The sequence below is a fragment of the Corvus cornix genome, chromosome Z, assembly GCF_000738735.6.
Source record: "Corvus cornix cornix isolate S_Up_H32 chromosome Z, ASM73873v5, whole genome shotgun sequence".
Lineage (NCBI taxonomy): Eukaryota > Metazoa > Chordata > Aves > Passeriformes > Corvidae > Corvus > Corvus cornix.
The window spans coordinates 68,717,365-68,744,571 of NC_046357.1; the positions used below are offsets into that span (position 1 = coordinate 68,717,365).

Genomic DNA, 27,207 nt, shown 5'->3' on the forward strand with positions numbered 1-27,207 from the left:
ATCAAAGGAATAGATTTACGAAAAGTAATCAAATTATACAGGAAAGAGAGGATGATTAACAACCTTAAAAAGGAATTAATAAAATCCAGAGTTTCTGTCATGTTGAGAAAACACAGGGATTAGAGTAACCTGCAGAAGACACTGCAATACATTTACACTTGAAATACCTCAGTTTGATTTTGATTTTCAGAAAAACTTACAAGAAATAAGGATCATAGTTTGACTAAACAAATGAAACTAAAAAAACCACAAAACCAAATGTAAAACCTCCCACATTACCACAATATACCTGCTGTAGTGCTAGGTTTAGTTTAGCAAGCTACAGCTTTCCTGAGAGCTCAGGGGGGCTGCTTAGGGCAGTGTGACCATTGTCACCCTCCCGTAGCCCATTTTGGACGGCTCTGCAGTTTTGCTCTGGCTACCTATCAGCTCTACAACACAGTGACGGCGAAGGAAGCGAGAAGGGTCTCTCCATGAGGGTTTAAGAGGACCTTTAATGGTTACATCTTGTCCCAGCGATCCCCAGAGGCACAGAGACCTGGTGATCTGGGTGCAGGGGGGATTTCAGGGGCTCATGGGCGGTACATGGGCAGAGTTGGGGTACAGGAACCGATAGGGAGAACCCGAGGGACTGGCCAAGGCTAGGGGCAATGGAAAGCGGGCGGCGGGGAACAATATGGGATTGGAAAAGCAGTGGGTAAACAATTCACCACATATATCACTGATATCTTATTTGCATCAGTTATACTTTCTAAGGGGAAAATACTTCAAATAAATCAAACACGAACTGAAGTACAATAGACACAGCAAAAACACCATCAACCAATGAAATTCTGAATTTCCCACTTTTAAGGCATGATTAATAGTTGCAATCTCACAAGTGACCACGCAGGACCATTTTATGTCAAAAGTTGAGGCTGATAATATACACACATAATAATCTCCGCAGTCGATTCATTCCCCATAACAAATGATTAAAGGTGAACTTGGCAAAAGTAATGAAAATATTTAACTAGCCAATATATTAACAAAACACAGAGAGGCAGTTCATCACCCTGAATAGCTAAAAGCTCTGTGAAATGCTATACAACAACTACATCTGTGTTACTAAGTTAATATATTCTAAAGGTTACAATAATGAATAAGAATCTCCTTTGCAAAACAAAAGGAAACACTTAAAAAACAAGAGAAAAATAAATTCATGAAAATTTTCTACATGGTGATTTAAATCACTGACCACATAATTCTACTCAGTGGTTTCATCAAAATATTTTGCTATTTTTCCTAGAGCAGTGAATGTAGAAACACTTCTGGGAAAATGAACCAGCATGGTCCCAAGGAGGACCCATGGTAGATTTGGGGCGTTTTATTAAATGGCACAGAGAGGAACACACATCAAAAATGATGGCAAGTTTTTGGGGAGACTAAGGAGAAGGTTTTTGTGCAAAGAACGATAGAACCAGCATGGGTAAGCGTCTGTTGCCTGAAAATACTACATTTAGAAATTGGATCTTAAAAAGGGGACACAGCCATGCAAGGATCTGAGTGAGCGTAGATATAACATAAAACAGCATTTCCGAAGGATGAAAGATTTTCAAAGAGACTTACATGACTTGCAAACTTTCTGCTGTTAAATTATTCCACATGATCTCATTAGCTTGAAGGTTTTCATTTTCTTCTAGTAAAGATGTATCAAACTCTATTTCTTGTTCAATGACTTCTGATGACCTAATTTAGTAAATAATTATTATCATTTCCAAATCAACATGTATCTTTGAGTAGATAATAGAGCAAATCATTAGGTTTTGAAATATTTTATTAACTGTAGTTAAAATTACGTATGAAATAAAAGGATAGATAGCAATTGGATATATATTCTTTTTCCTTTGAACAAAGAACATAATTCTAAAATCTCATGAGATAGTAAAACGCACTACAATTCTTTGAATCAAGTTCAAAGCACAATAAAGGCTCTCAAAAACTACCAATGTGAATGGGTGACTCCTACCTGCTTCCACTCATAAACCTGCACAAGACGACCATCAATTCACACGTAACAACAACAAAAAGATAATGCAAGAAGTCTTAGGAATATTTCTTCATATACTGATATAGAGTAATAGCTCAATAAATGGGAAAGACACTCTACTTTTTAAGTAAAAACTTTCTTGCATTATCTGCATGCTCTGAAGTCTCAACCTGCAATAACTGCAGAGTACAAAGGTACCTAGAGTTGATTTTAAACTAGAACAAGTTTAGCCCAGAATGCAAATTGCATCTAAATAAACAGTAAATTAGCTGGGTCTAGACTGTAATGTGTAGTCTGCTATCAGTACCAAAGTTATGGCTCTTCTCATGTAACTGGAAATTTGTTTTTCTAGAGCTAGCCAAGCAGACCGTTCAGCCAGCTTTCTGTGCGTGCAAGTAGAATAATTTTCAAATTAGGATAAAATTTTACAAGTAAAAATGTAAAAGGAACCAAAGAGAAGCAAATTCTTCTGAACACTTAAGCAGAGTTGCAGTTTAATGTAGGGTTTTCCCAAGAAGAAACATGAGATGAAAATGCTCACCTGTGAGTATCTATGAAGTCATTATACTCAGAGTTAGGGTCTATCTGTTCCACCGAGGTCTGGATCTCTTTATGGACATTCACAATCTCTTCTGTTACAAGACTGGTGATCTCGCTATACTCATCCAAGATCCCTTTTCTAGAGAGGAAAAAAAATTCTAGTGTATAACATGGCACTGAAGGCATAGATGACACTGAAGGTGCTTCAGATTTTCAATTTGCTGTTTCTACAAACTCTTGTTGCAACCGGCTAAAAAGGGAAAAATAAGACAATATATTATTCAAAGAAACAATGCATCACCTGTGGCCTTCTCTCTAAAGCCTTAGGCTGGTAACGAGTCTCTTAAGACCGTGCTCCTTCTGCTGATTTTAGTGCACCTACACACTGCATAGCTAAACAAAAACTGGAGAGATTACAAGGAAAGGCAATGTATAGAGCTCAGTGATGATGCTCTTCTTCACACAGGACTTGCCATGCTTTTTATAACCCACACCAAAGATTTTCATGTTTCATGACAAAATACATTCTGGCATAAGGCAAAACGAGTTACAGAAATATGTGCATTTCCTTTAAACACTGGGTTTAACTTTTTTTTTAATATATATTTATATTATGATTTGCCATTCAGACAAAAACAGGTAAGTCACAAGTAAGCACATATTTACAAGAGGAGAGAAAATCAACCAAGAAGTTGCAATACGAAAGTGCAAGCCACCAAACCTTGTCTTTACCTGCTTCCAAGAGTGGGAAAAAACAAGTGAAGAGTGAATGTCAGAGGAAGAGGCAATACTGTGACGCTACTCTTAATAGCATCCAGTGACACATACTCAGAACACCCCTCTATTCTCCTTATCTTTTAGCTTTCTTTCATAATGTACCTTCATAATTATTTCCTATTTCATTTTTTATCCCTGACAAATTTGCTAGCGTGCCAGGATCTGAAGCATGGTGGCCTCTCAAAAAACACTGATGAATTTTGGCTAGCCAAATACGCAGAGAAAAAAGTATAAATACATTTTTCCTGGATAAGATCTCAGGTGTGATAGGATTTTTTCAATACATTTGTTCTGGGCAAAAAACAGACAAGAGAAGGCATTAAATCTTGCCTTTTCTGAGAATATCATGTGTGAAAAGGTTCCAGAAAATAGTTCATGGACTGTGATGAAAAGATAGCTAAACATCAACTACAGCAATAGAGAAAGAGAATAAGCAATAAGAGAAAGAGAATCTGTATCAATTACAGTGACAAAAAAAGAGGAAAAAAAATCATTAGCAATATTAATATATACTTTTTTAAGTTTAAAAAACTAATTCACCTGCAAAATTAGGGTTATTGAGGAAGTATTGTTTCACGCAGGGTTGTCACACTAGGCTCTACACCTGAAATCAGCATCTCTTTATGTACACTGAAGTTATTACAAAAGAATAGTTTTCCAATACATTCAGAACTCACAAAAATGTCTGTGTAGTGATAAAATTATTTTTTACAGGTTTTTACTCCAGGCAGAGCAAAGATGAGTGGTTTCAATAAGTTCTTGTTCCATCATAAATTTCTTCAGTCAATTATCGTATCTCATGATTCTAAAAAATCACCTTAATTAGAGCACACACATTTAAATGTAGCCTTGTGCCATGATCTTGCATAAAAAATTAAAAGGATTGTACAGAGACTACTGTTTATTAAAGGTTTATTTCAATAGCAGCACCTGAATAAAAAAATTAATATGATACTGCATAGAGAAGCTAATGATGCCTGCACCATGTAGAGTGTGGGATCCCCAACTCTCCTCACTTCTTGTGCACTGCAATTAAGACGAACACCGACTTCAGCATAGGTAACAAAATGAGTTAAAGAAGAATATTTCACATCTAAATGAACAATACTAACAGAAAAAGGTAACCACCCTTTTTTTTAGGCTAAGACAAAGACACAGCATGGTGGTTACAAACCAGAAAGGAGGGCTGAAAGTCCTCAGTAACTGTTCTCAGAGATCATCACTTTGCACATACTCTGTAATGATGTAAAAATGATCTTTTAGGGAAGAGGTAATTGTATTTTTAAGGGTGGATTCCTTACAGTGAGATCAAGTTTTTCAATAATACCGTTAATTCTTCCCCCCATATCATCAACCATGCATCTGGCTTGGCCCTCCTCCACAATCACTTTCAAGACACTTGGGCAGTTTAAACCAAATTTGTTGCTGGTGGAATTTCATAATAATGACTGCCAGAGAGGCAGCAAACTTGCCGTAGTCTGTGTCAGCTGATGCACAAATCATGAACTCAAATATAAATACTGCAGTCAATATGTAAGAATTTGTAAGAAGATGGTGTCTTGTTGGTAGGCTTAAGTAAGCACTCGGAACTACTGTCTGCATCATTAGGATAGACTTTTTTCAACTGTTACCCCTGATAGATAAGTAATTAATCAAGCACTGTTTCTTATTTTCAACTATTCCTATAAATTAATTAGAATATTACACATAGAAAATTGTACAAGTTAGAAATATATAAGAATACATCTTACAGGGCTTTAATCATTTCTTCTTGCATCTTCTGTAGTGAATCAAGTAACAGAGGAAGCGTAGTATCATAATATTGGTGCTGATGTAATTGTGCTCCTTTCAGTGCCAACACATACTGGTTATGCAACATATGAAGTTTCATAGTGGCTTTTTCACACCGATCTTTGGCTTTCTCTGTCTCCTTTCCTGAGAGAAAACAAATCAAAAATGCACATGGTGATTTAAAAGTATACAGGCCTGTAGATGACACATACCTGGTAGATTCACTGTACTAGTTAGAAATATATAAGAACACATCTTACAGGGCTTAAAGTCTGCCCCTTTTTCTAAGGTACCTTTTTTTAAGGTACATCTCTGAGGAAGGTAAAATCCAACCATTTTCAGATCATTGATATGATCAAATGTCTACGTTTCCTAATTAATAAACTATGTAAGAAAAAGGTTATTTTCTTTGAGCAGAAATGTGAGAATTCTTTATCTAAAAGTATATGAAAACCACAAGTGTAAAAATAACTATGAACAAGAAAGAAATCTCAGACATGTGACTATCTAAAAGCTATTCTTCTATTTGCAAATAAATAAAAGAGGAAGAGATGTCCTACTACACCAGATTCATTAAAAATCTATTATTTTTTGTATTCAAGCATTCCTATTGCTACATATAATCCTAATAAAGTAATGATGCAGTCTACATATGAGTAGCTGAACCCTCACACTACTGCTCAATATGGGCAGCTTCTCTCCTAGAACTCAACATTTCATTATCACATGATATCCTGATCAGGAGGTTTGGCTCTACAGCCTCAGCTTTGCACCATTGAGACTGGAAGTCCTCAAGTTCAAGCTTGACAGGACCAGTTCAGGGTCGAAACACAGAGCCACAAGATACTTCAAGAGGCCACCTATTCCATTCTTTGCCACAGTAACTGCACAGCTATGTGGGGTATGTTATCAACACTCTTTCCACCACAAATCCAAAACACAGCCCCTAACAGCTACCGTGAAGAAAATTAACTCTATTTCAGCCATAACCAGAATAGATACATAAGCTTTTAATGACATCATTGCTTTCTTCTTGATATTTATCAAGTATTTCATTACTTTTTCAGGAACTAAAATCATTTTAAATGAGTCCCATATCTGCAAATATCAAGTACAGAGTCACAACTACCTGCACAGATTAACTTACGCTACCTAAAGCAATCTAACCACTGCATTTCTTATGAACTTAAAATAATTTATGTCATAAAAAACATGTCTACTACCCATCACAAAGCAGTTGAGAAAAAAGAAAATGTAAGCATTCACAGGTAAGTGGCAGAACAGCCGTTTGAAAGCAGACCTTGAAGAGCTGTGTCATATAAAGAATACACAAGGGACTGTGAACTCAAATACATCAAAACAGAGACACACATTAAAGGTACACTAAAAAAAAGTTGCGGGAAAACCAGTAACAAATCCTCTTTCATATACATTGGAGTCAGCAAGCTTGTCAGAAAAAGTAAACGACAGCCACCATAGAAAAGGAGCTGGTACAAGAAAAGAATTTTTTTTTTCCTTCTGTGATCACTGCCTAAGACCTTCAGACATTTCCAGGATGAAACACTACTTTGTGAAAGAGTCAATGAATCTCTTTCTTCTGAGGTGACAGAGGAAGAAGTTGTTGAGAATAAATGAAATAAGAACAAATTATGAGGGCTGAATGGTGCTTAGCTTTGAAACTTCAAAGGTAGTTGAGAAAGTTTGAGCTGAAATATTACGATTAGTTTTTACAGGAGGAAGCAGGCATTCAATGGAGAGCCCCAGGAATACCAGCTGGGCTCTGAGAGATGAGATGATGTAGTAGTTTGGTCCAAAATACTCATTACTGTTTATCTTCTGTGAGATAAGAATTAGGAGAAATGCAAAGCAGGCACCAAACTTGAAAGAATATAAAGTTTATTAACAGACCTAAAAGAGGGAAAAAAAAATTATACCACCTTCAGAACTCTCCTCCTCCCCCCACCTTCCTCCCTTCTCCCACTGACAATGTAAAAAGACAACCGTCTTAATAATAATAACTTTGTTCAGTCCATTTAGAAAGAGAAGTCTCTTCTTGCTCGTGCTATGACAACATTATCACAACGAGACAGCCGCCCACTTCCAAATATTGTTCAGTCCATTTAGGAAGAGGAGTCTCTCTGCCTGCATGTGAGTCCCTTCCCCCGACTTGCAGCTTTTCCCACAACTGCTTTTGAGGGTCCACTCTTGAAGTTTTTGGGGTACAATTTTAAGGTTGAGCCATTCAGGAACAAAAGTTCTCTTCACCCATCTCTGGGAACATTTCATCTCTAAGAACAGAGGCCCTCCGCCTCCCCTGCGAGCAAAGGGTCCTCCTCATCTTCATCTTTAGGCCCATCTCTGGGAGCATCTCTAGGAACTGAGGTTTTCTCCTTTCCCATTTGGAGCAAAAGTCCTCATCACTTCCATCTCTCCCTGTCCAAATTTCTCATGAAATTACAGCTGCTTCAGCATCTGCCTATCTCAGTGCAGGTGCTTTTGCTTACGAGTTGAACACTCCACCCCCCATATCTTCATGGAATTACAATGGGTACTCTGATATATCATAGCTTCACAACAGAATTTCAGCTTTAAGCATCTCCTCTCTCACTTCCCACAGGTTTTCAGCTCTTCACAGCAATAAAAGGGTTAATCTCACCTCGGCCTTGCAGCTGTGTGGAGCTGTGGCCCGGCCGGGCCTGGCCCAAGCAGGGCCTGGCCGGGCCCGCTGGCCCCCACACAGGACCCGCAGCCACCTGTGCCAGCGCTGGAAACGAGAGAGAGCTTGGGGGGGAGTTTGTCTATTCTTAAATGTGGATCACAGAGGTGGTCACAACTTTAAGTGGCTTAAAGAACTGTCCATATTCAAACTGGCCAGCTGATAGGTTCTATCAGGTCCCAGAGGAAGCTGTAAGCACCCCTTAGCAAGGACATCCCTTCTGGGACTATGCTTGCAAACCTATGACAGATGATGAAGGTGATGATGATGAAGATGCTGAAAGTAGCAAACAGGGAAACCAAACGTGAAGAACTGGAAAAGAAACCTTGAGAGGTACTGATTAAAACTCAAAATAGTAAATTATAGAGTGAATATTTAGAGATGCACATGGGTAAAAAACTATTCAGGTTTAGTAACCTATTGTAAGCTTACTGAATGCACACAGAAATGAGATCTTGAGGTCAGTACAGAAAGATTGATGGAAATGTTAACTCAGTGTTCAGCAGCTGCTGAACACAATGTTATTTAGCAAAGGAGTAGACTGGGTTGGTATGCCGCTGATTAAATCCACTTCTAAGTATGCAATCTTTTGACTTCAAGGAGAATATATTTGACATGCAAAAGGTTTAGAGAAGGGCATTAACTATCAGAAAGGTAGGAAACAAGACAAACAGAGAAAGAATGACTACAATGAAGGGTCCCAAAGCACTAGGAGTCTGAGGAGGAACATGCAAGAGACACAGTTACCAGACCTGCACAACCTCTTTCAATGTAAAAACCGTACAGCATTCTATGGAAATAGTAAAAACAAAGACCTACCTCAATGAGCATGCAGCTAACCTACGTATTCTTTTGGCAAAAGTTATCATAAACATAAAAAACTGATGTGGTTTAACAGTGAATAGACAAGTGTATGCAAAAAAAAAAAAAAAAAAATCTGAAGTGCTACTAAGAGCTAGGACAGCACTTCTGACTCAGGAACTCCCTCGGCAACAAATTACCATGAAGCAGAAGCATGTTTCTATCAGTCTGTACTGTCATTTGGCTCTGTAGACACTCGCTACCTTGCCACTGTCAGCTTCATTTCAAACATGGATTAATAAAAATCACTTAAAAAGGATATTATGTCTTTCATTTAATTGAAAACAATCCAACTGCTGGCCTAATTTTGCACGTGGAAGGTACGGATTTCTTACACTACAATTTATGTGAGTTACACTGTACAACAAAGACGAAACACATCTCCAGAGCTGTCACTAGAGAATATTTTTTCATGTGAGTATGAATGAAGCAATCCACTTCATGAATTTCTGTAGAACTGTTTCAGAGAGATAACATTCACAAGGTCTATCTTAAACTTTAGCCAGACATAGCAAGTTTTGTCTTTGGCAAATCATCTAAACTCGTGTTTCATGAGGAGACTAATTTTTTTTTATTTCCCCAAAACAAAAAGAATCATGCTATTTATTTCTCAATGAAATGTCGACCATTTATAAGGGGGAAAAAAATAATCCAACACATCAGAATAATACCCTAGAACACCCCCAAACATGCATGTCTGACACATAAAATCCCATTTTCATATCTGCCTTAAGGACTAAATTCCTCCTCTATATACATTATTTCTGAGGAGAACACCTCAACTAATTTCAGAGGATCATACAGACTTGTTTCTAAATACAGCAGTCAGAGCCAACCTGGTCATCTTCAGAGTAAAACATACACCCTGTAAGGTCTTTCTGGAGAAGGAGAGACATGTGGAACATGGGGAAATAATGGAAAGTGACTGAAGAGGGTTTGGAAGGCAAAGGAACAGGTCATGTAGCAGTTACAGGATGAAGACTGGATGAAAAAGGAGAGGACAAAGCAGTTGGAAGCCAGGGCTGAAAGCACCAAGTTTTGCTTGCCAATCCATTGGGAGACAGACTGTCCAGGGAAGCCAGACGAGTCAGGCAAGATGGTACCAGAGACAAAAATGCTGCCTTATTTCTTGGGTTTATTCTGTGTTTGGAAAATCCTGCTCAAGCATGCCCTAAATCAAATAATGCAAAATTATCTCCCTATGTCATTGTTTAAGAGCTTAAAACCTACAAGTTGTCTACACATGTGTTTAAAATACATCCCTTATGAGTTTTCAGCTTATGAAATATCAGCACATGTGAAATCATACCATGAACCATCAGTACAGGCTTCTGACCTGTGAACTGCAACAAACCACCTTCAACAGTTAAACTAAACTGAAAATTTACACTAAAATTACCAAATCCATGTAAGTAGCAATTTAATAATACTATATCTCTTTCAGAAACCTCATTAACAGCTAAACTATCTTATTTTCCCATCTGTTTTAAGGACTAAATACCCTTGCTATACATTATTCCTCAGCAGAACACCTCAACTAATTGTAACATACATCAAATTATCATATTCACTCAACTTTAAAGCAGAGCCTTGGACCTATATTTAATTCAGAGGACACAGTTACAGTATTATTTTCATATTGTAATTTATTTTTTTAAGTAGCAAAATGCAGTGAGACATCATACAGAGTTGTTCTACATGACAATTAGCATAGAGGAAAACAGCCAATTTTCTTTATCTGTATAATGAATTTCATAAATAGATCTAATTGTAATTCTACTGCCATCAGCTGTTGACAAAACTGTTTAATGTTAATAGAAACTGACTGTATATACAATATGTCACACCATAAACTGCACTGTGAAGCTTGCAAAATTCAATTATGAAAGTTTTACACTTACAAAGAAAAGGCTGGCATTCTTTTTCAATCGTTCTGGAGTCTAGTATTTCAATTTCTAATAGAAACTCATCTAAGCTTTTACTACATACAGTACAACACAGCCATCCAGGAAAAGAATGTTTTAGTCTATTTTCAATTAAAAGGATGATTTGCTAATCTGAAGTTCTTGCAATCATAATTATTAGACTCTTGTGGCCTAATAGTAACCTAGAATGGAAGAAAAAATATTGGATGGGACAATGAACTGAGAAAAATTTCAGCTCATAATGTTCACTTCATCTTTTTTTAAATCAGCATCAATGTACAGCGCAAGTGCCTCAAAGAAACTGACCATAAGGAAATAAATATCTCAAACAGAGGAGGTTTTCACACATATTTTGACTCTAAAATAAATAATTATGCCAACAAGCTCAGGTTTGTACCCTCTTACAACTCTTTCCAGCTAGACCTTCAGCCATTCCGAAGTGATGACAAACTGATCACAAAAGAGGCAACAGAGATCATTATAAAGGCTTAGCTCACAATGGACAAACTAGATTTATAGATTTATAGCTCCTGGTATTGAAATCTGACCTCCAGCTTCAGTGCACAGCAAATGCCATCCCATATAGATACACCAACGAAGGTAGTATCTGTCTGACACAATATTAGATAAGCCACGTTTTTGATAATTAACTTAATTTAGTTTCAAAATAAGCCAATGACACATCTGATGTGACACTACATGGTTACATCCCTCCAATAGAAACACAGTGAGAAAGCTTACATATGCTAGTGGAGGGACCCCAACATGCTAGAACTGTGGAAATAGACAAACAAAATGAAAAATAGAAGGACAAGCTGAAAATCTACACAAGTAACAAGAAGGAGGGAAGTCTTTATACATAAATAAATCTATGACTAACAATCCAGTGAAACTGAGGACTAAAACACATACCAGGAACTCACATAACTGTCTCTTGTAGTTCAGGGACTGCAAAATGCAAATCCATTCAAATTTCTGGGTATAGGTAAGTACAGGGAAAAACAGCAAAGGCAGTGTCGTAAGAAATGTGGGCAGCAATGACACTGCCAGGGGAAACCTGGACAGTACCAAAAGTGACTACAGAGCTCTGGGGGCGGACATGAAAAGCATGAGGGACCAGGTTGTGTCCTCCTTAATCCTGCCAGTGAAGGGAAAGGGTGCAAGGAGGGCACTGACAGTACAAACTGAGAAGTAGCTGCGGAACCAGTGTCGGCCACAGGGGTTTGGATTCTACTATGGGACCCTTTTTGCAGAACACCACCTGCTTGGAAGATAGGAAGCACCTTCCTAAGCAGGGTAAAAGTATTTTTGCCAGTAAAATGACTGACCTCATTAAGAGGGCTTTAAACTAGAAACTACACAGGATGGAGAGGACGACCCACAGTCCTGAGGGAGCAGTGAACGAGACTGCTAAGGAAAGGGCATGGTAAGATGGGAATGGATCAATCACAAAGACAACAAAACAGAATTTGATGGGGTTACCTCCAGCAGGTGCAAGTGAGCAAGAAGGTTCTCAAAAGGCACCAGTGTGAGTAAAGTCCCCCAAATCCTCACCAGGACCTCAACGTGATGGGATGGCAGATAAACATGGTAAGCTGGCTCTCTGTGTGCAGCTGTAGGGCCAGGATACTGTTAGGATCATGGAGGCAGGACTGGAGCTATGCAAAGGAGAATTCAGACTCCTGGGGAAAAGCAGCCCAGGAAGTCAAGGAGAGGGAGCTACACTTCACATGACATAGCAGCTGGAGTGCATAGAGCTCTGCCTTGGGATGGATGAGGAGCAACAGACAAGGGGCGACCTTATGGGTTAGGATTAAGGAGGGAAGAGGCAAGGTCCCACAGAAAGCTAAGCAGATTGGCTTGAGAGTTGGTTCAATTTTCTGCATTAAAATCTCACTAAGTATCACAGTATTTGATTTCAGAAAATTTTAAAATGGGAAAAGAGGGAAGAATCAGATTTTACCATTTTTCTTATATTTTCTCTCCTTTTTTTTAAGGAAGCAACAATAATCCCTTGAGTAGACATGCAAATCTTGAGCCATAATAATTTTTAAGACAGAAAAAACTTTCTTCTTCAGTTTGATTTAGGAACTTTTATTTTTGTAAATACCAGCACTAAACTGTAAAGCTGTCAATGCATATAGTGATCTACAACGCATTTCCCATTGTTTATGACTGCCGTTTTTCAAATAATTTTCCAGAACTGCATTTATCTTTCCATCTACACATTTTTTTCAGCAATTTCAACAACACAGACGATTTCTGAGCATTTTTGCTATCTTTACCTTTGTTTATCAGTAACAAAACTCCGATACAGTCACTTCCTTATTTATTTTGACTTTGGAGACACACCTGTTCACAGAGCACTATTTAATTGTGCTTGGAAAAGAACACTCCATTATACTTATGAATGAGATGGTCCTGGCTTTCAAACAGGTCTTTTTCTAGCAAGATATTTTTTTAAAACAATAAAATATGTTTACATTAGAGAATCATAAAGCTTGACTCAACTGCTCCACAGACTGAAACTGGAGCAAGTACCAATGGGATGGCAACATGCTCTTTATCTCAATTGAATTTCAGTAAGGACTAAGCACTTAAATTACAGCAAATAATTTAAAAGCCTAGATATGATGGGAAAAAAGGACTCCTTTTATAGATCAAGCCAATATAATTATGTATATTTACATTAATTGATTCCCAATACTGAAGAGTACGTTACACAACTTACAGTGAGTTCTTGAGAAAAAAATTGTTGGGCCCCACTTCCAGGGGCAACCTCTAACTTCTCCAATTCTATTCCTCATAGTTTGCTCAATTTCCTTGGTTTTCACTGCTCAGTAGGAAAGACACAGGTTGTAGAACTTGCTCTGTAATTGACTACTCTCTATTACCCATTCAACTGATTTCAGGACCTTCCTGATCCAAGTTATCTTTTTAAATTCCATACTTCACACTACAATCTTAGAGACACCTAAATACCATAGATGATTATGAAAATTACTTCCTCATACAATAGCTCTTATTGATCCCAAAAATACCACCAGTGACATGGCTTTTGAAGCACGTGCATTCCCATACTGAGCCTGGCTTCACTTCCCTAAGGCTAGGCTAGGCTATTCCAGTTGGAAGGGACCTAGAAGAATCATGAAGTTAAACTGGCTGATCAATTCAGGGCTAGCAAAAAACTAAAGCATGTTTTGGAGGGCATTGTCCAAATGCCTGCTAAACACTGACAGGACTGGGGCATCAACCACCTCTCTGGGAAGCCTGTTCCAGCGTTCTAACTCTCTTAATGAAGAAATGTTCCTTAATGTCAAGTCTGAATCTCCCCTGGCATGGCTGTGAGCTCTTCCTGTGTGTCCTGTCCCTGGATCCCAGGGAGATCAGCACCTCCCTCTCCACTTCCCCTCCCCAGGAAGCTGCAGAGGGCAGTGAGGTCACCCCTCAGCCTCCTTTTCTCCAAACTGGACAAACCCAGACTCCTCAGCAGCTCCTCACAGGACAGACCTTCCAGCCCTTCTGCCAGCTCTGCTGCCCTTCTCTGGGTGCGTCCCAGTGCCTTCACATCCTTAAACCGTATGGCCCAGAACTGCTCTCAGTGCTCCAGGTGAGGCCTCACTAACACTAAATACAGAAGACAATCCCCTCTGTTGATTGTCTGGCTGTGCTGTGTTTGATGCACCCCAAGATAACACCTGTCACCCTGCTGACAGATGTGGAGCCTGTGGTTCACCAGCACCCCAGGTCCCTTTCTGCAGGGCTGCTCTCTAGCCACTCCACTCCCAATTTAGACTTGCGTTCAAAGCTTTAGAAACATTCCTATCTACAAAGCAATTTTTATGCAAACTGCAGGCACTACTCAGCACACTCAGAAATTTAGTGGGTGAGCAGCCTTATCATCACTCTGCAAATCAGGAGATGCAAACACAGTGCTCTTAATTAACACAGGTTTTACAAGACCAAAATCACAAAGATAGACAGAAACAAGATAGGATCTTCACATTCAGTCTCTAATGTCTCTTACCCTTTACGTCTTGCAAGAGTCTTACATGAATGTGGTTCTTCAACAAGTCACACAGTCCTTTCTCCACTCAACCAACTTTTGAGAAGAGGGTAAGAAGTTTCTCCCGATTATTACTTAACAAGTTAATGATTGCAAATAGTAAATATTTTTCTAATGGGAAAAAAAACCCCAAACTATTTGTGTATTTTGAAGTGTTCAAATTTAAAGAACACCAGAGCTAAACTTCTGAGTTAAGTATTAGTTCACCAAAGCTATCACCCCAATCTTAAGTAAATAACATAGCATAAAAATAGCAAAAATGAATGTTCTATCTTTTGAACTGCTGTCAGGTGTTTGAACTAGTAAGCACCTTCAGCCAATTCTCTCAGTCCTGTGCCTGCTGGTCTGTGAGGACTGAGGAGAGCACATCCTGGGGTTGCATGTCTGTGTTAAGAGGAAACCAGAGGTTCAAGCTAGTCCCACACTGCACAAGAAGTCACCACGATCTCTTTCCACTCTCTCGGGTTCCCTGCTCTAGAAGCTTTATTTTAGCGAAGAAACAACCCTACCCCTTCCAAGCACACACTGGTAGTATGTAAGTGTTGAAACACTTACAGTAGAGCATTAATTTTAAATCTATGCAGTCTGCTGACCTCTGTAAGACAGACCAGTTCAGCCAGCGTTACTTGTTTTGTCTTAACAGTATGAGAGTTTCAGTCAAAACTAAGCTTAAAAAATATCCTACCAAGAGTTTCCCTTATTGAAGGAACAACCACAGGCAACACATGTCACCAGGAAATGCAGTTGTATAATAACAATTTTAAAGGCATCTCAGAATGAATGCACCGGCCACCTAATAAGTATTTTCTGACCACTCGGCTATTACAAAGAATAGTAGGACAATAATTTGATTTAATGAAAGCTTTTTTAACGGCTCCTTTATTCATCACAAATGTGAGCTTATGCTGCTGTGCAACTTCAGTATGTACCACAGAAGTCACATCAATTCTGAAGTACTAAATCACCAGAGTTGCAGGGAAAACATTCTTTCATCAGAAGCAATGTGGTATAATGTGCTAGGTGTACAGTTAATATTTCTAGGCATCTCTAAATCACAATGTTGTCAGGGAACACAAGCCTAGAGAAATCTGGTGCAGTATTTTTTATGCTGCTATAGCAGCATAAAATGGAATTATGATATTAAATACTTAGAATTGATGTATTTTTCCTTTACTATTTATTTCAGATCCATTATGTCACCTAAGAATGCTGCAACATAGTTTCTACATTCAATTAGTAATGAACTAGGAACAAGAATACAATAAACACATGTAATTAATGTATTTACAGAAAAACTGTATTTTTTTCTAAAGAATATGTTGTATTAAAATTCAGTATGAACCTCCCAAAGCTACACTGGCTCTGTTCCGACTTGCAATATTTACTGATATATGAGCAACTGTTTCACACTTCAACATCTAACACCAAAATCAGCTATAAAAACAGATGCTAAATTTTATTAATGCATTTCAACTTTTTAAAAAACATGTAATGAACTGAGTAAATTATTGTTTCGTGTAATCATTATTTCCTTATTTATACAGCAGTTAAGTAATGCTTAATCAAAAAATTCAAGGATGAAAATATTTGAAACCCCCACAGACACATGCAACTATACTAAACAGAGATGCACAATCCTGCTGAAACAAAAGTAACTGTGCAAACAGCAAACTTAAGTGGAAGCAGTAACTGGTCCAACCAAATGAGATTCAAACTGCAATGAAATAACACACGTGATACTTACTGTCGTCCTACAGTCTCCATTTTGTATTCTTAATAGATTATTCATAAAATTATTCCAGAAGATTTGTGACTTCTTTAGTGAAACAATGCCTTTTCCATCTGGCACAAATTTTGGCTTCATGTGTTTTTTTGCAGCAGCAACATCAACGTGCCACATTCTAATCACCTTGTTACTCAGCATCACTGATTAGCACAGCACTGTAAACTCAGACTTGTATACCCTCTGAGACTGTTACTGTGAACTGCTGCTGTAAAATGTTTACACTGTTCTTTCTGAATATCACACATCCAAAACATTTCACAGGGCTGTCCATTTCATCATAGAAAAATAATATAATATGCTTTTGTTTATATTTTGCTCCAAAGACCCCTGCATCCCCTGTGACTCCAATGGCCCAGTTCTGCAGAGGAACATGCTCTGCATTTCCTGTATATATTTTGTGGAGTTCTTTGAACAAAGCTTTCTAATCCAGAAGACTATTGTATTCAATCTGTCCACAGGTTTCCAAAAACTGAAGCATGCCTCATTAAAGAGGCACTGGACTAGTTCAGCTTGCTGACTTCATCCCCTCTCAGCTGTTATCTCTTACCATGTATTAAAAAACCGTAAGAATGAATGACTGAGGAAATAAAGGCAGAAAACTATCATGCAAATGACTAACATCAACCAGACTGCCTGACACCTGAAGCCTCCATGCCCAAGAAAAACCAACCAGACTGCATTTGTGATTCCCATGGCAATCACTGGTCCAGAAAGGAGCAGCTATGCATGAATTACTGGGGTAAGGGCTAGAACAAACAAGATCAATCAGTCATTTCTGACTGAACCATCAGGCAGGCACTGGTGGCCATAACAAGGCACTGCAACCCAGCCTAAGGCTGAAGTGGCAGCCAAGCGTCAGTGGTGCTCCCTCTGCAACACAACTGTCCCACTGCTTCCCCCAGTGCACAAGCAGTGCTAGCAAAGGGTTCCCCAGAACAGCTTCTCAGACACTCTCCCCTTCCTCCAGACCTGGACAGAACAAAGTCTTCCACAATGAAGCTCCCACATTCCTTCAGAAACCAGTTCCCTTTTCCGCACTAAAAAACTATCCAAAAATTCCCACCACATGCATTACCCACTGCTCAAACACTAACAAAACATGTAACTAACCAGTATCATTATTCAGTCCTTAACACTTACTACTCTTCCAATGGCCCCTAGTGTTTTCAGCAAAAAATGAAAACACCTGTGTAGCAGGTTCAGTTTGTAAACCAGGTGGAAACACCAATTTAGTGTAGTGGTTTGGTGCAGAACACTCATTACTTATTTACTTTCTGTGAGATGAGAATTAGGAGAAAGCAAAGCAGGCACAAAACTTAAAAGAATATAAAGAAGTTTATTAACAGACCTAAGAGAAAAAAAAAATCAGACCACACCTTCAGAACACTTCTCCCCCCACGTTTCTCCCTTCTCCCACTGACAATGTAAAAAGACAACCCTTGAGATTTTCAGTGTGTTTACCACTTCCATAATAACCTTGTTCAGTTCATTTAGGGAGAGGAGTCTCTCTTGCTCATGCTATGGAGACATCTCCACAAAAAGTTCTCTCATGGCTCAGTATCACAACGAGACAGCCACCCGTGTTGGTTCTCTGCTCGCATGTGAGAGTCCCTTCCCCCAACTTACAGCTTTCCCCACAACTGCTTTTGAGGGTCCAATCTTGAGCTACTGGGGTACCATTTTAAGGTTGAGGTGTTCAAAAACAAAGGTTCTCTTTACCCATCTCTGGAAGCATCTTCATCTCTAGGAATAGAGGCCCTCCCCCTTCCCTGGGAGCAAAAGAGTCCTCATCATCTTCATCTCTAGGAACAGAGGTCTTCTCCTTCCAGTTGGAGCAAAAGCCCTCATCACTTCCATCTCTCCCTGTTCAAACTTCTCATGAAATTACAGCTGCTTCAGCATTTGCTTATTTCAGCACAGGTGCTTTTGCTCACAAGTACAGTTTGAACGCTCCACCCCCCCAGGCTTTCATGAAATTACAACGGGTACTCTGATATATCACAGTCCATCACCACCATAGCTTTGCAACAGAATTTCAGCTCCTAAGCATCTCCTCTTTCTCCTCCCTCACGTTTTCAGCGCTTCTTTCTCTACTTAATGTCTGCAGGCTTCATCTGTTCTGGAGGAAACTCAGAGCACTAAAAGGGTTAATCTCACCCGGCCCTGCAGCTGGAATTCGCTTATCGCTGTTGGTCCCATGATCTTTGCCGGGCAGCAGGGCAGCTTCAGCTGAATCTTCGGCCGCACTGGAGAGGTGGGGTGGCAGCCAGGCCACGCCATCTGCATGTAACAGTGCTGGAGGGGGGCGCGGGTGGAACAGGGCTGCACGGCTCCAGGATGGCTGTGGCCTGGCCTGGCCTGGCCTGGGCTGAGCAGGGCCTGGCCCAGACCCAGCCCAGACGAAGCAGGGCCCGGCCCGGACCCGCTGGGCCCCAAACAGGCCCAGTCCAGTTACCTGTCCCAAGGCTGGAAGCAAGAGAGCTTTCCTGGGGCTTGTCCATTCTTAAATGTGGACCATAGAGGCATGTCAGGCTTTTTTAAGTGGCTTAAAAAATTGTCAATATTCAAACTGGCCAGCTGATAGGTTCTGTTAGGTCATAGAGGAAGCTGTAAGCACCTCTTTGCAAGAAAATCACTTCCAGAGTTATGCTAACCCATGACATGCCAACCCTGCATTAAGGTGTCACTGATTCAAAGCGACTGCCCCCTTAGCTAGTGTAAAGTAGCAAACACAGAAATTCAAGTTTACCTGAGAATACCTCCTGATTTCAGCAAATCACAAAATCACTTTCCACTGTATGAACTTTGCCAGCCTTCACCCTTATCAGTTAATGTCCTCTCCTGTGTGTGTTTAGTCCAGAACTTAATATCACTTTTAACAACTCAACCAGAAAACTGGACAGTAATTATCTTCACAAGCTGAAGAACCAGTTGTACCTCTTTCACTAGCAGCTCTAATAAACCTACTCTCTCACCAGAAAGTGGCTGTGCTATTCCAAAACAAAGCAGAAAAAAGTCACTAAATTTCAAAATCACTACTCTTGCAAAACAGAGACATTTGTCAGACACTTCATTGTGCAAATTTCATTCTTTTCCTGGGGACCAGCCTGTAGAACAGGTGCTGCACAAATTTACAAGTAACCCCCACAGCAAAGCTAAAATTTTATGTCCTAAGAGGTAGCTGTCCTCTTCAGCTCCGGACAGGAAAGGTCAGTCACTGTCTTACAGACTTGGTTGCTGGAGGAATAGACTCTGTTTAAAACAACATTTTACACAAATGGAGCTGGATGGGCTATTTTAACACATTACTTGCAAGAACTGGTGTCAAAAGATTTTAATTTTTTTGTTTAACAAAATGGTGTTCAGCTTATTTTCAATACTTGGTTATGCCCTCCCACTGTTGTGGTAACCACTGTTTCTTCCCTTGTTTTCAGTAATTCTTGAAATCCTGAAAAACTAAACCAGTTTGTACATAAACAAAAGTAATATATCTTAATAGCACATAATTTGAATAAGCATTGCTTACTGAATAAAAAATACCCTGGAATAATGAAGCATTGCAATTTTAAGACTTCCCTAAATTTCCACTTCACCAGTGAACCAGTTTGACAACTTAAAAGCTCAGAAATACCATGACTTAAAAAAATTGAAGCAGCTCAGCTGACCTGAAACCAACAAAGAACTGTAGTAGCTCATCAAATGCACAAGTATTTGTAAACAGGAACAGGGCCTGGGATGCAGCGGGGAGAAGCAGTTCTGCAATTTTTGGGAGAAAAACCTGTCACATTTTTATGTGCGTCAGTGTTTGTCAAAACAGACTTACACTAAGGTTTTAGTGGAAGCAAAATTCAGTATGAATCATAATAAGACAAACATTAGATAAAACCCTGAAAGAGAAGGTCAAAGAAAACCACAGGAGATAAGTGTCTTAAAAACAATTTATGTTTGCTGTCTATCTAAAGAAACATTAATTCAGTTAATCAAAACCACATCAAAACATCACAGTGCTGACAGTCAAAATGCTCCTTTATTCCAATGGGAAAGTTTGGTGCTTCAGGAATAGAGAACAACCAGATTGGTAACAGGAAGACAGGATGAAACGGGCTAAAAATAACACACTAAGATCTGAACAACCTATTACATTTTCCATGTTACATACTACATATTCCAGTGTTAAGTAGTTACTTGAAGATAAACCAAGTAACCAAATTAATTTACATACAGAAAACCTGCAACTGGATGAAATGAACATCTAAGTAGGCATTTTAAAGTAATTATGAACTTCAGTAAAAGAAATAAAACAGCAAAAGTTCAACAGTGCTAAGTGTAACTTCTTGTCCCCTGCTGTTTTGTCCAAATTTTGGACAAAGCTGGAAAAAAACATCTGTCTCTCCTCACTGAGAGCTACTACAACTATACTACAACAGAACCAAGAACATTAACTATCGTTTGGACGGTCAGACAAAACCTTAGGATGGATCTTGGAATTACACTTACATCCTGCCATTCAGTCACTTTTCACTAAAGGAAGAAAAGAAAATCTTGGAAGAACACATAAAAGCAACTATTAGCAAGATATTTCAATACATAATAGAAAAAAGCTCTCTTTTATCTCATCATTCAAGCACAATTCAACAGGAATCAAAATCCATGCAGATTGAACACATCATTCCCTAAAAAAAAAAATCTCAGTGTGCAAATGACTTATTTTCCTCTTGTAGATGAGGTTGACAAAGGTTGGATGTGCTACACTGGCAGAAACTGATGCTGATGCCACTATAGCAACAATAGTAGTTCACAGGAAAGTAAGCCGCAGCTGCAACGCAGATGAGACGAGAGTCCATCTGAGCAATTTTAGATTTCAAAAACATCCACTGAAGGAATAATACAAGAACTGAAAAGAATCACCATTTATATTTTATGAATTTTTAAAAGATTATACCAAGCATACACAATGACAATCAGCCTGTCTTACGTAAGACGCTAAATAACCTTTTACATTCTAATCAAAATGTAACTCAAAATAAAAAAAAATTACCTTGTTTCATTCTAAGAGTTTTACCAGTTTTGAAAAGGGCACTAAAAAATAACAAAATTAAGTCAATCATACCTTTAGCCACAGCTTCTTTATACTTTTCTTTGGCAGAATTTACTTCTTTTATTAGTTGCCTATAGCTAGATTTTAGTTTCTCTAGTTCTGTCTTTGTGACCTTTAAGAAAAGAGAAATATAAAAAGCATTAAAAATACTTATTCTCAACACATTAGAAAAACATAGCATTAGTAAAAGAGAATTAACAGAATTTATTATCCAAAATAAGGATGCCACACTTTCCACTGGCTTGAGAAAATCTTAACAGGATATTACATGGTGCAATTACATAGTGCAAATTACATGTTATAAATTACATGGTGCAAAATCAATAAATGCATGGAATTAAGTAAGAAGCCTAAGACACAGATCCCCATTCACATCAATGTAATTAAAAATATATTTAGAAAATCCAGTTAATCATCAACGATATTCCATTTCAATTACAAGGAAAAAAAAAATCAAAAACATGCTTAACAAATCATACTAGTTTAAAATGTCCTATGCATAGGAAGGAATTTCTTCAGCACCTAAAAGAAAAGCAGAATTCTTAGACATTACACTTCATACATATGACTAAGGAACAGCAACTTGGCATGAAGCAGTCTATCAACTGTAAAACTCAAACCCTTAAAAAGAAAAACCAAGCCAACAAAGAAAAAAACCTAAACAAAAACCCAACTACAGAAGCAACCAACCAAACAAGAAACCTCTACCATGAAACAGAGCACTGAACATAACACTTTTGGTCACAAAATTAAAATAAAGTTTTCTCTTCTACCCCCAGCATTCATTCACTGTGTCACAAAACTAGTGCACTGTTCAGAAATAATCCCAAACCATGAACTTGCAAACAAAAGCCATTAACAAACCAGCCATCATAATACCAAACAACTGTAAAGAAACCACAATATTGTAAAGAAAAACAAAAAATTCTAAACAGAAAAAAAACCCAAACCAACCACCCAACCAAAAAAACAGACTTCCATGGGAAAATCATGGAAGAGAAACTTATTAACTGGTTTTGCTCCTCTTGCAGCTGGCAGCAAGAAGGCTGAAGTTCACAATTTTCCCTTTTTTTCCATGAGGTAAGGCCAAGATAACACTACTTTCACCCCCCAGAACATCTGAAAATTTAATGAAATTCCTTAAAAATCCAACAAAGTGCTGTCTACAGCTTCTATTTTTGGGCCAACTGTGCAAAATTTAATTTAAAGGCAGAACATTTTCTCCACATCAATCACATATACTAATCTCATATTTTTACATTCTGCAAATTATACTCACAACTGCTGTTATTATGCACCAATAATACATAATAATCCAGTGATACAGGAGAAATAACTTTATAACAAACTTACATTATAAAGACATCATGGCAAATGGAGAAAAAGATTCAGTTAAGAAGTAGTGATCACAATTAAGATCTAAATAACACAAACAGCTTCTCTTACAGAAAACTGAAAAATAAAAGCCCACTAGCATTATGAAACATTTGTATTTATGTATAACCTTCTATTATGTATTTTACTGATTTTTAGATTGTGTTTTTCCAACAGATAAAACCAACACCAAGAGCATATCTGTTCCCAAAGAACACTTAAGGAACTAACATGGTCAAGGATTACTTTAAACTCCGTTTTTATTTCAAAAGGTCTTGCCCACCTAATTAGCACTCTAATTAGTACTCTACTTTTTTCCCCCTTGAATTTCATGAAGAAAGAAAATTATTCAACACCTTAATGGAAACTGGAATAAATCTACAAGATTCAAGTCCTATTACATATATGCAAAAGCCACGTTATTTTACTGTCCTTAAGAATTTTCCCCATAAGATTCCTCACCGTAGAGGTGTCTAAAATAAGAAAGGATGACACATATGTATTTCACCTAAACACACTTTTATGCCAGCTTATCCTAAAAATAGGAGCTGCACAGACACTGACGTTCACACACTTTGGATACTGCCCTGGTATATAACTGTCATTTTACCTCTGTGCATAACAAAAGCAGACGTAATACCACAGAACATGAGAAGTATTTTGAATTTGAGGGAGTCATTCTGAAAGGGCTCCAGGTACACAAAACCTCGAACAAACAATGTCAGCTAACAATGGGAAAACACTATTCAAATACTTCTTTGGAAAATCAGGAAGGGAAAAAAAGAAAAAACCCAAACCAAAATAACCTCAAACCACACAACAGTGCAAGCTTATTCAGCAGGATGCAAAATACTTTCATGGTTATGCAGCCCATAATTAAATAAAGTCAATATGGTTTGTAATAATCATTTGGCGAGTGCTCAATATGCATTATGTTTTTTTGGAAAAGTCTTATTTTAAAAGACATTTTTATTAGAGGTTTTATTAGAGTTTGGCCTATTTACAGAAAAAAAACCCATTTCATAGTCTCTTTACAAAGTATACCTGAGTTTCCAGCAATCTTACTCCATTCAGCCTCTCCTTCTTATTTTTCTTTTTCTCTTAATGCAATTCTCTGTAACTTCTATTATTTCTAACACACGCTACCAGTTTTTCCTCTTCTTCCATCCTGACTTTTTTGAGATGCACCAATCCGTAAGTAGCAGTGAGTGATTATTTGGCTTGGAAGTTTTATCAAATAATGACAGCCTACTGACCATGCATCAAAAAAGATGTCCCCATAGTCCCTACTTGGGGAAGATGCCAAGATTCTAGCATAGTATGGAAGCAATCTTATTAGAGCCAATATATTTATCTTAAAATATTCTTAGTTTAAATACAGAATAGCTCCAAGTTCTTCTCATAACTGGCCCAAGAATCTTTTACTCATCAATCTGTGACGGCGTTACTGCTTTACTCAGATGTTACATTTTAATTACACTACTCCAAATCCCAAATTCTCTGCTGGAAGAAAGAAGAAAAAGTGCTTTTCCTTCTCTCAGCAGACCTTTCAGACTATCACTCTGATTTTTGACATCTGTAGCTAAATTTTCCCCAGAGCATCTGAATGAAACAGTGATTTCTGTCAGCTTTACTGACAAGACACAGCACTTTCAACACAAGCAGGACAACTGACATGTCACGGAAAACACTCTGAAGACTTCCACCTGCAGTCTAAATGTTTGGTTTACACATGCTTTATATTTTAGAATAGAAACTAAAATCCTGTCCCCACCCAAAACAGTCTGCACTCATTAACAAAAGTTTACAGTGTCCCAGTCCCATGAATGTCTAGAGTGGAATGAGAACAGGAATAAAGATGAAACAGAGAAGTGTCACACAAGAATTATCCTCCATTGGAAGAAGAGCATTTGCAGTGCTAACTGTCCACGGAAATTCATATAGAAGATATTCTCCATCTTTGCCTTGACAGCTACCAGGAAAGAAAAACTATATTGAAAATTAATAAAATTTAACTTAAGCATTCTACGTATCACCCACTATGCTTTTATCACAGCACAAACAGAAACAGCAACTAAAAAAATCCACTCTTAATTTAATATTTTTAAACATATAGAATTTTAATCCATTTATCAAGCACAGATGTATAAAATACCTTGTACATCTCTGCTTCAATTTGTTGATGAACACCTATGAAGCTCTTCTTAACTTGCTGCTTATCTTTGATCATCATTGTAAGCCTGTGCAAGGGCCCAGAATTAAGATCCTCTGCATGTGTCTTCATTATTTTACTCAGCTGTTCTGTTTGCTGTACCACGAGCAACCAAGACTATAAAAAAAAGTCAGAACAGAAAAGCACTTACTTACTTCAGCTCACAAATAACCAAACAATTAGTAAGAACTGTGGGAAAAGATGCACTGCTGTTTAAAAAAAATCAGTAAAAGAACTAATTTTAAACTTACTGAAATGCATTTGAGATCCTCCTGCAACAGCAAAATTATGCCTCAATCTTATTCATAAAATAATAAAAAAGCACTGAAGACAAAAATACAGTGTTGAATGTTCACCCTTTAGCACTGTCCTAGTATTTCTAAACACCAAAGAAAGCACTGCAGCCTTATTTTTTTTTAAATATACCCCCCAACATCCCCGAGAACAGTGCTCCCACGTCCTTTGTCCTCCAGTTTCCACCAACAGCTGCTCTGCCAGCGCTGACTTCCTCCTTTGTCTAAATACCTGACAGTAATATGCATTTGAGTGGTCTTGGTTTAAGAGGATACCATCACATCAGCTGCTTCACACAGCAGCATCAGTCAGGCCACCAGTACCAAAGCACAAACAGACGCAACATTCATCTGTCACTGTAACCCAACATCTTTCTGTACCCTTGCTTCAATAGCTTCCTTGGACATTCTGTCAGTTTTCAGGACAGCTTAATGTGCTGTGTGTGGCTTTGAATACAGACACACATTTACAGATATCACAGACAAATGCGAAATTCATCTTCAGTTCAAATAAAAGCCCTGGCTACCCTCAAGATTGCTGTCACGCATTGGATTCCTTAAAGATAACTCCCTGCCAATGAACGCTGTCCTGTATCTAAGATTTCAGAGTGGCTACATGCCACAGAATTACAATGTTTTGAAGGCAGCTAGCATATGAATTTTATTGGCATTTATCTTACTCTTACTAAAACAGAAATCAGCCTGAGATCAAAACCTTAGAAGATTAATTTGTTTGTTAGCTTTGGGGTTTCTTTCCATCCTGTATACAAATATATATACATAATATTTCCATCTCTATATGACAGTGCTACAACAGAAACTGGATTCTAGAGAAGAAAACAAAAGACAATTGATTCCCCTATATACTGGCCTATCTTTAACATTTCCTCCAGCTTGTAAACATCCCACAGATTGGCACAGAGCTATCCAGACGGCTTAAAGTGTGGTGTTGTAAAAGGTCAACGCCTAAAGCTTCCCTGCTATGGCTGGAAACCATTTCAGAACCCATACTGAAAAGCTGCATAGGATAAAAACATCACTGAACACCTGTGTGAGAGGAGTGGGCCTTGTGGTTACAGAGGATTTCATAAAAGTGCCCTCAGAGGTGAAAATGTAGTCAGAGTCATCCATTTTCTATAAGGCTGATTTATTACTGATGACAGAACTACTGTTTTAATCCTGAAAAATCACGACAAAAGCATTTTTCAACAGTACAGGGTATTCTAAAGAAATGCTTAGTTTACAATTCACCAAATGAGCTTAAATAAGCCAGAAACATAGCAAATACTTCCCTTCCTATTAAAAAAAAATCATTTGCATATTTTCCTGCTCTTCACATCACTTTTTCCACCAGGAAAAGATGAAAGTGATGTTTCCATAGGGGAATATCAGTTAAGCAGGACTTCTGTGCTTTGTATGATTATATTTTACTATTTTAAATTAGGAGAAGGTAAAGTGAAAACTACGCAAAAATAGAGATTTATATGGGACAAAAAAGCTGGGTGGGGACAGCAGAAAAGGCAAAGCATTTCCTTCCACAAAAAATGACCACAGCCCAACAAATGCAATAAAATACAATATTGTTTGGTGTGTTTGGCTTAACAATATTTTTTAGACATATACACACACAAAAGAGCTGTCTGGAAGCTCTTAAAAACACCTCTTTTCTAGCATTACCAGCTGCTGCCACCATGCCTTCCAGCAAGTTTGCTGTCTCCACATGAAAAAAACATAGGACA

At 38.2% G+C, this 27,207-nt stretch overlaps 1 protein-coding gene across 6 annotated transcripts in view; it reads right to left on the reverse strand.

Annotated features, from left to right (window-relative positions):
• Positions 1-27,207, reverse strand: part of FER (FER tyrosine kinase) — a 162,037-nt gene that overhangs the window by 113,805 nt on the left and 21,025 nt on the right. For 5 of the 6 annotated variants that reach the window (XR_002046910.3, XM_039567680.1, XM_039567681.1 and 2 more), the window contains exons 4-8: positions 25,119-25,292; positions 21,602-21,701; positions 5,098-5,281; positions 2,571-2,708; positions 1,609-1,728 (exon numbers count right to left, since the gene is read on the reverse strand). Coding sequence is in view for 5 of the 6 variants with exons in the window: in XM_039567680.1 (XP_039423614.1) it covers positions 1,609-1,728; positions 2,571-2,708; positions 5,098-5,281; positions 21,602-21,701; positions 25,119-25,292 (716 nt within the window). In the remaining variant the exon portion in view is untranslated. The other variant, XM_019289608.3, reaches the window with a different exon arrangement.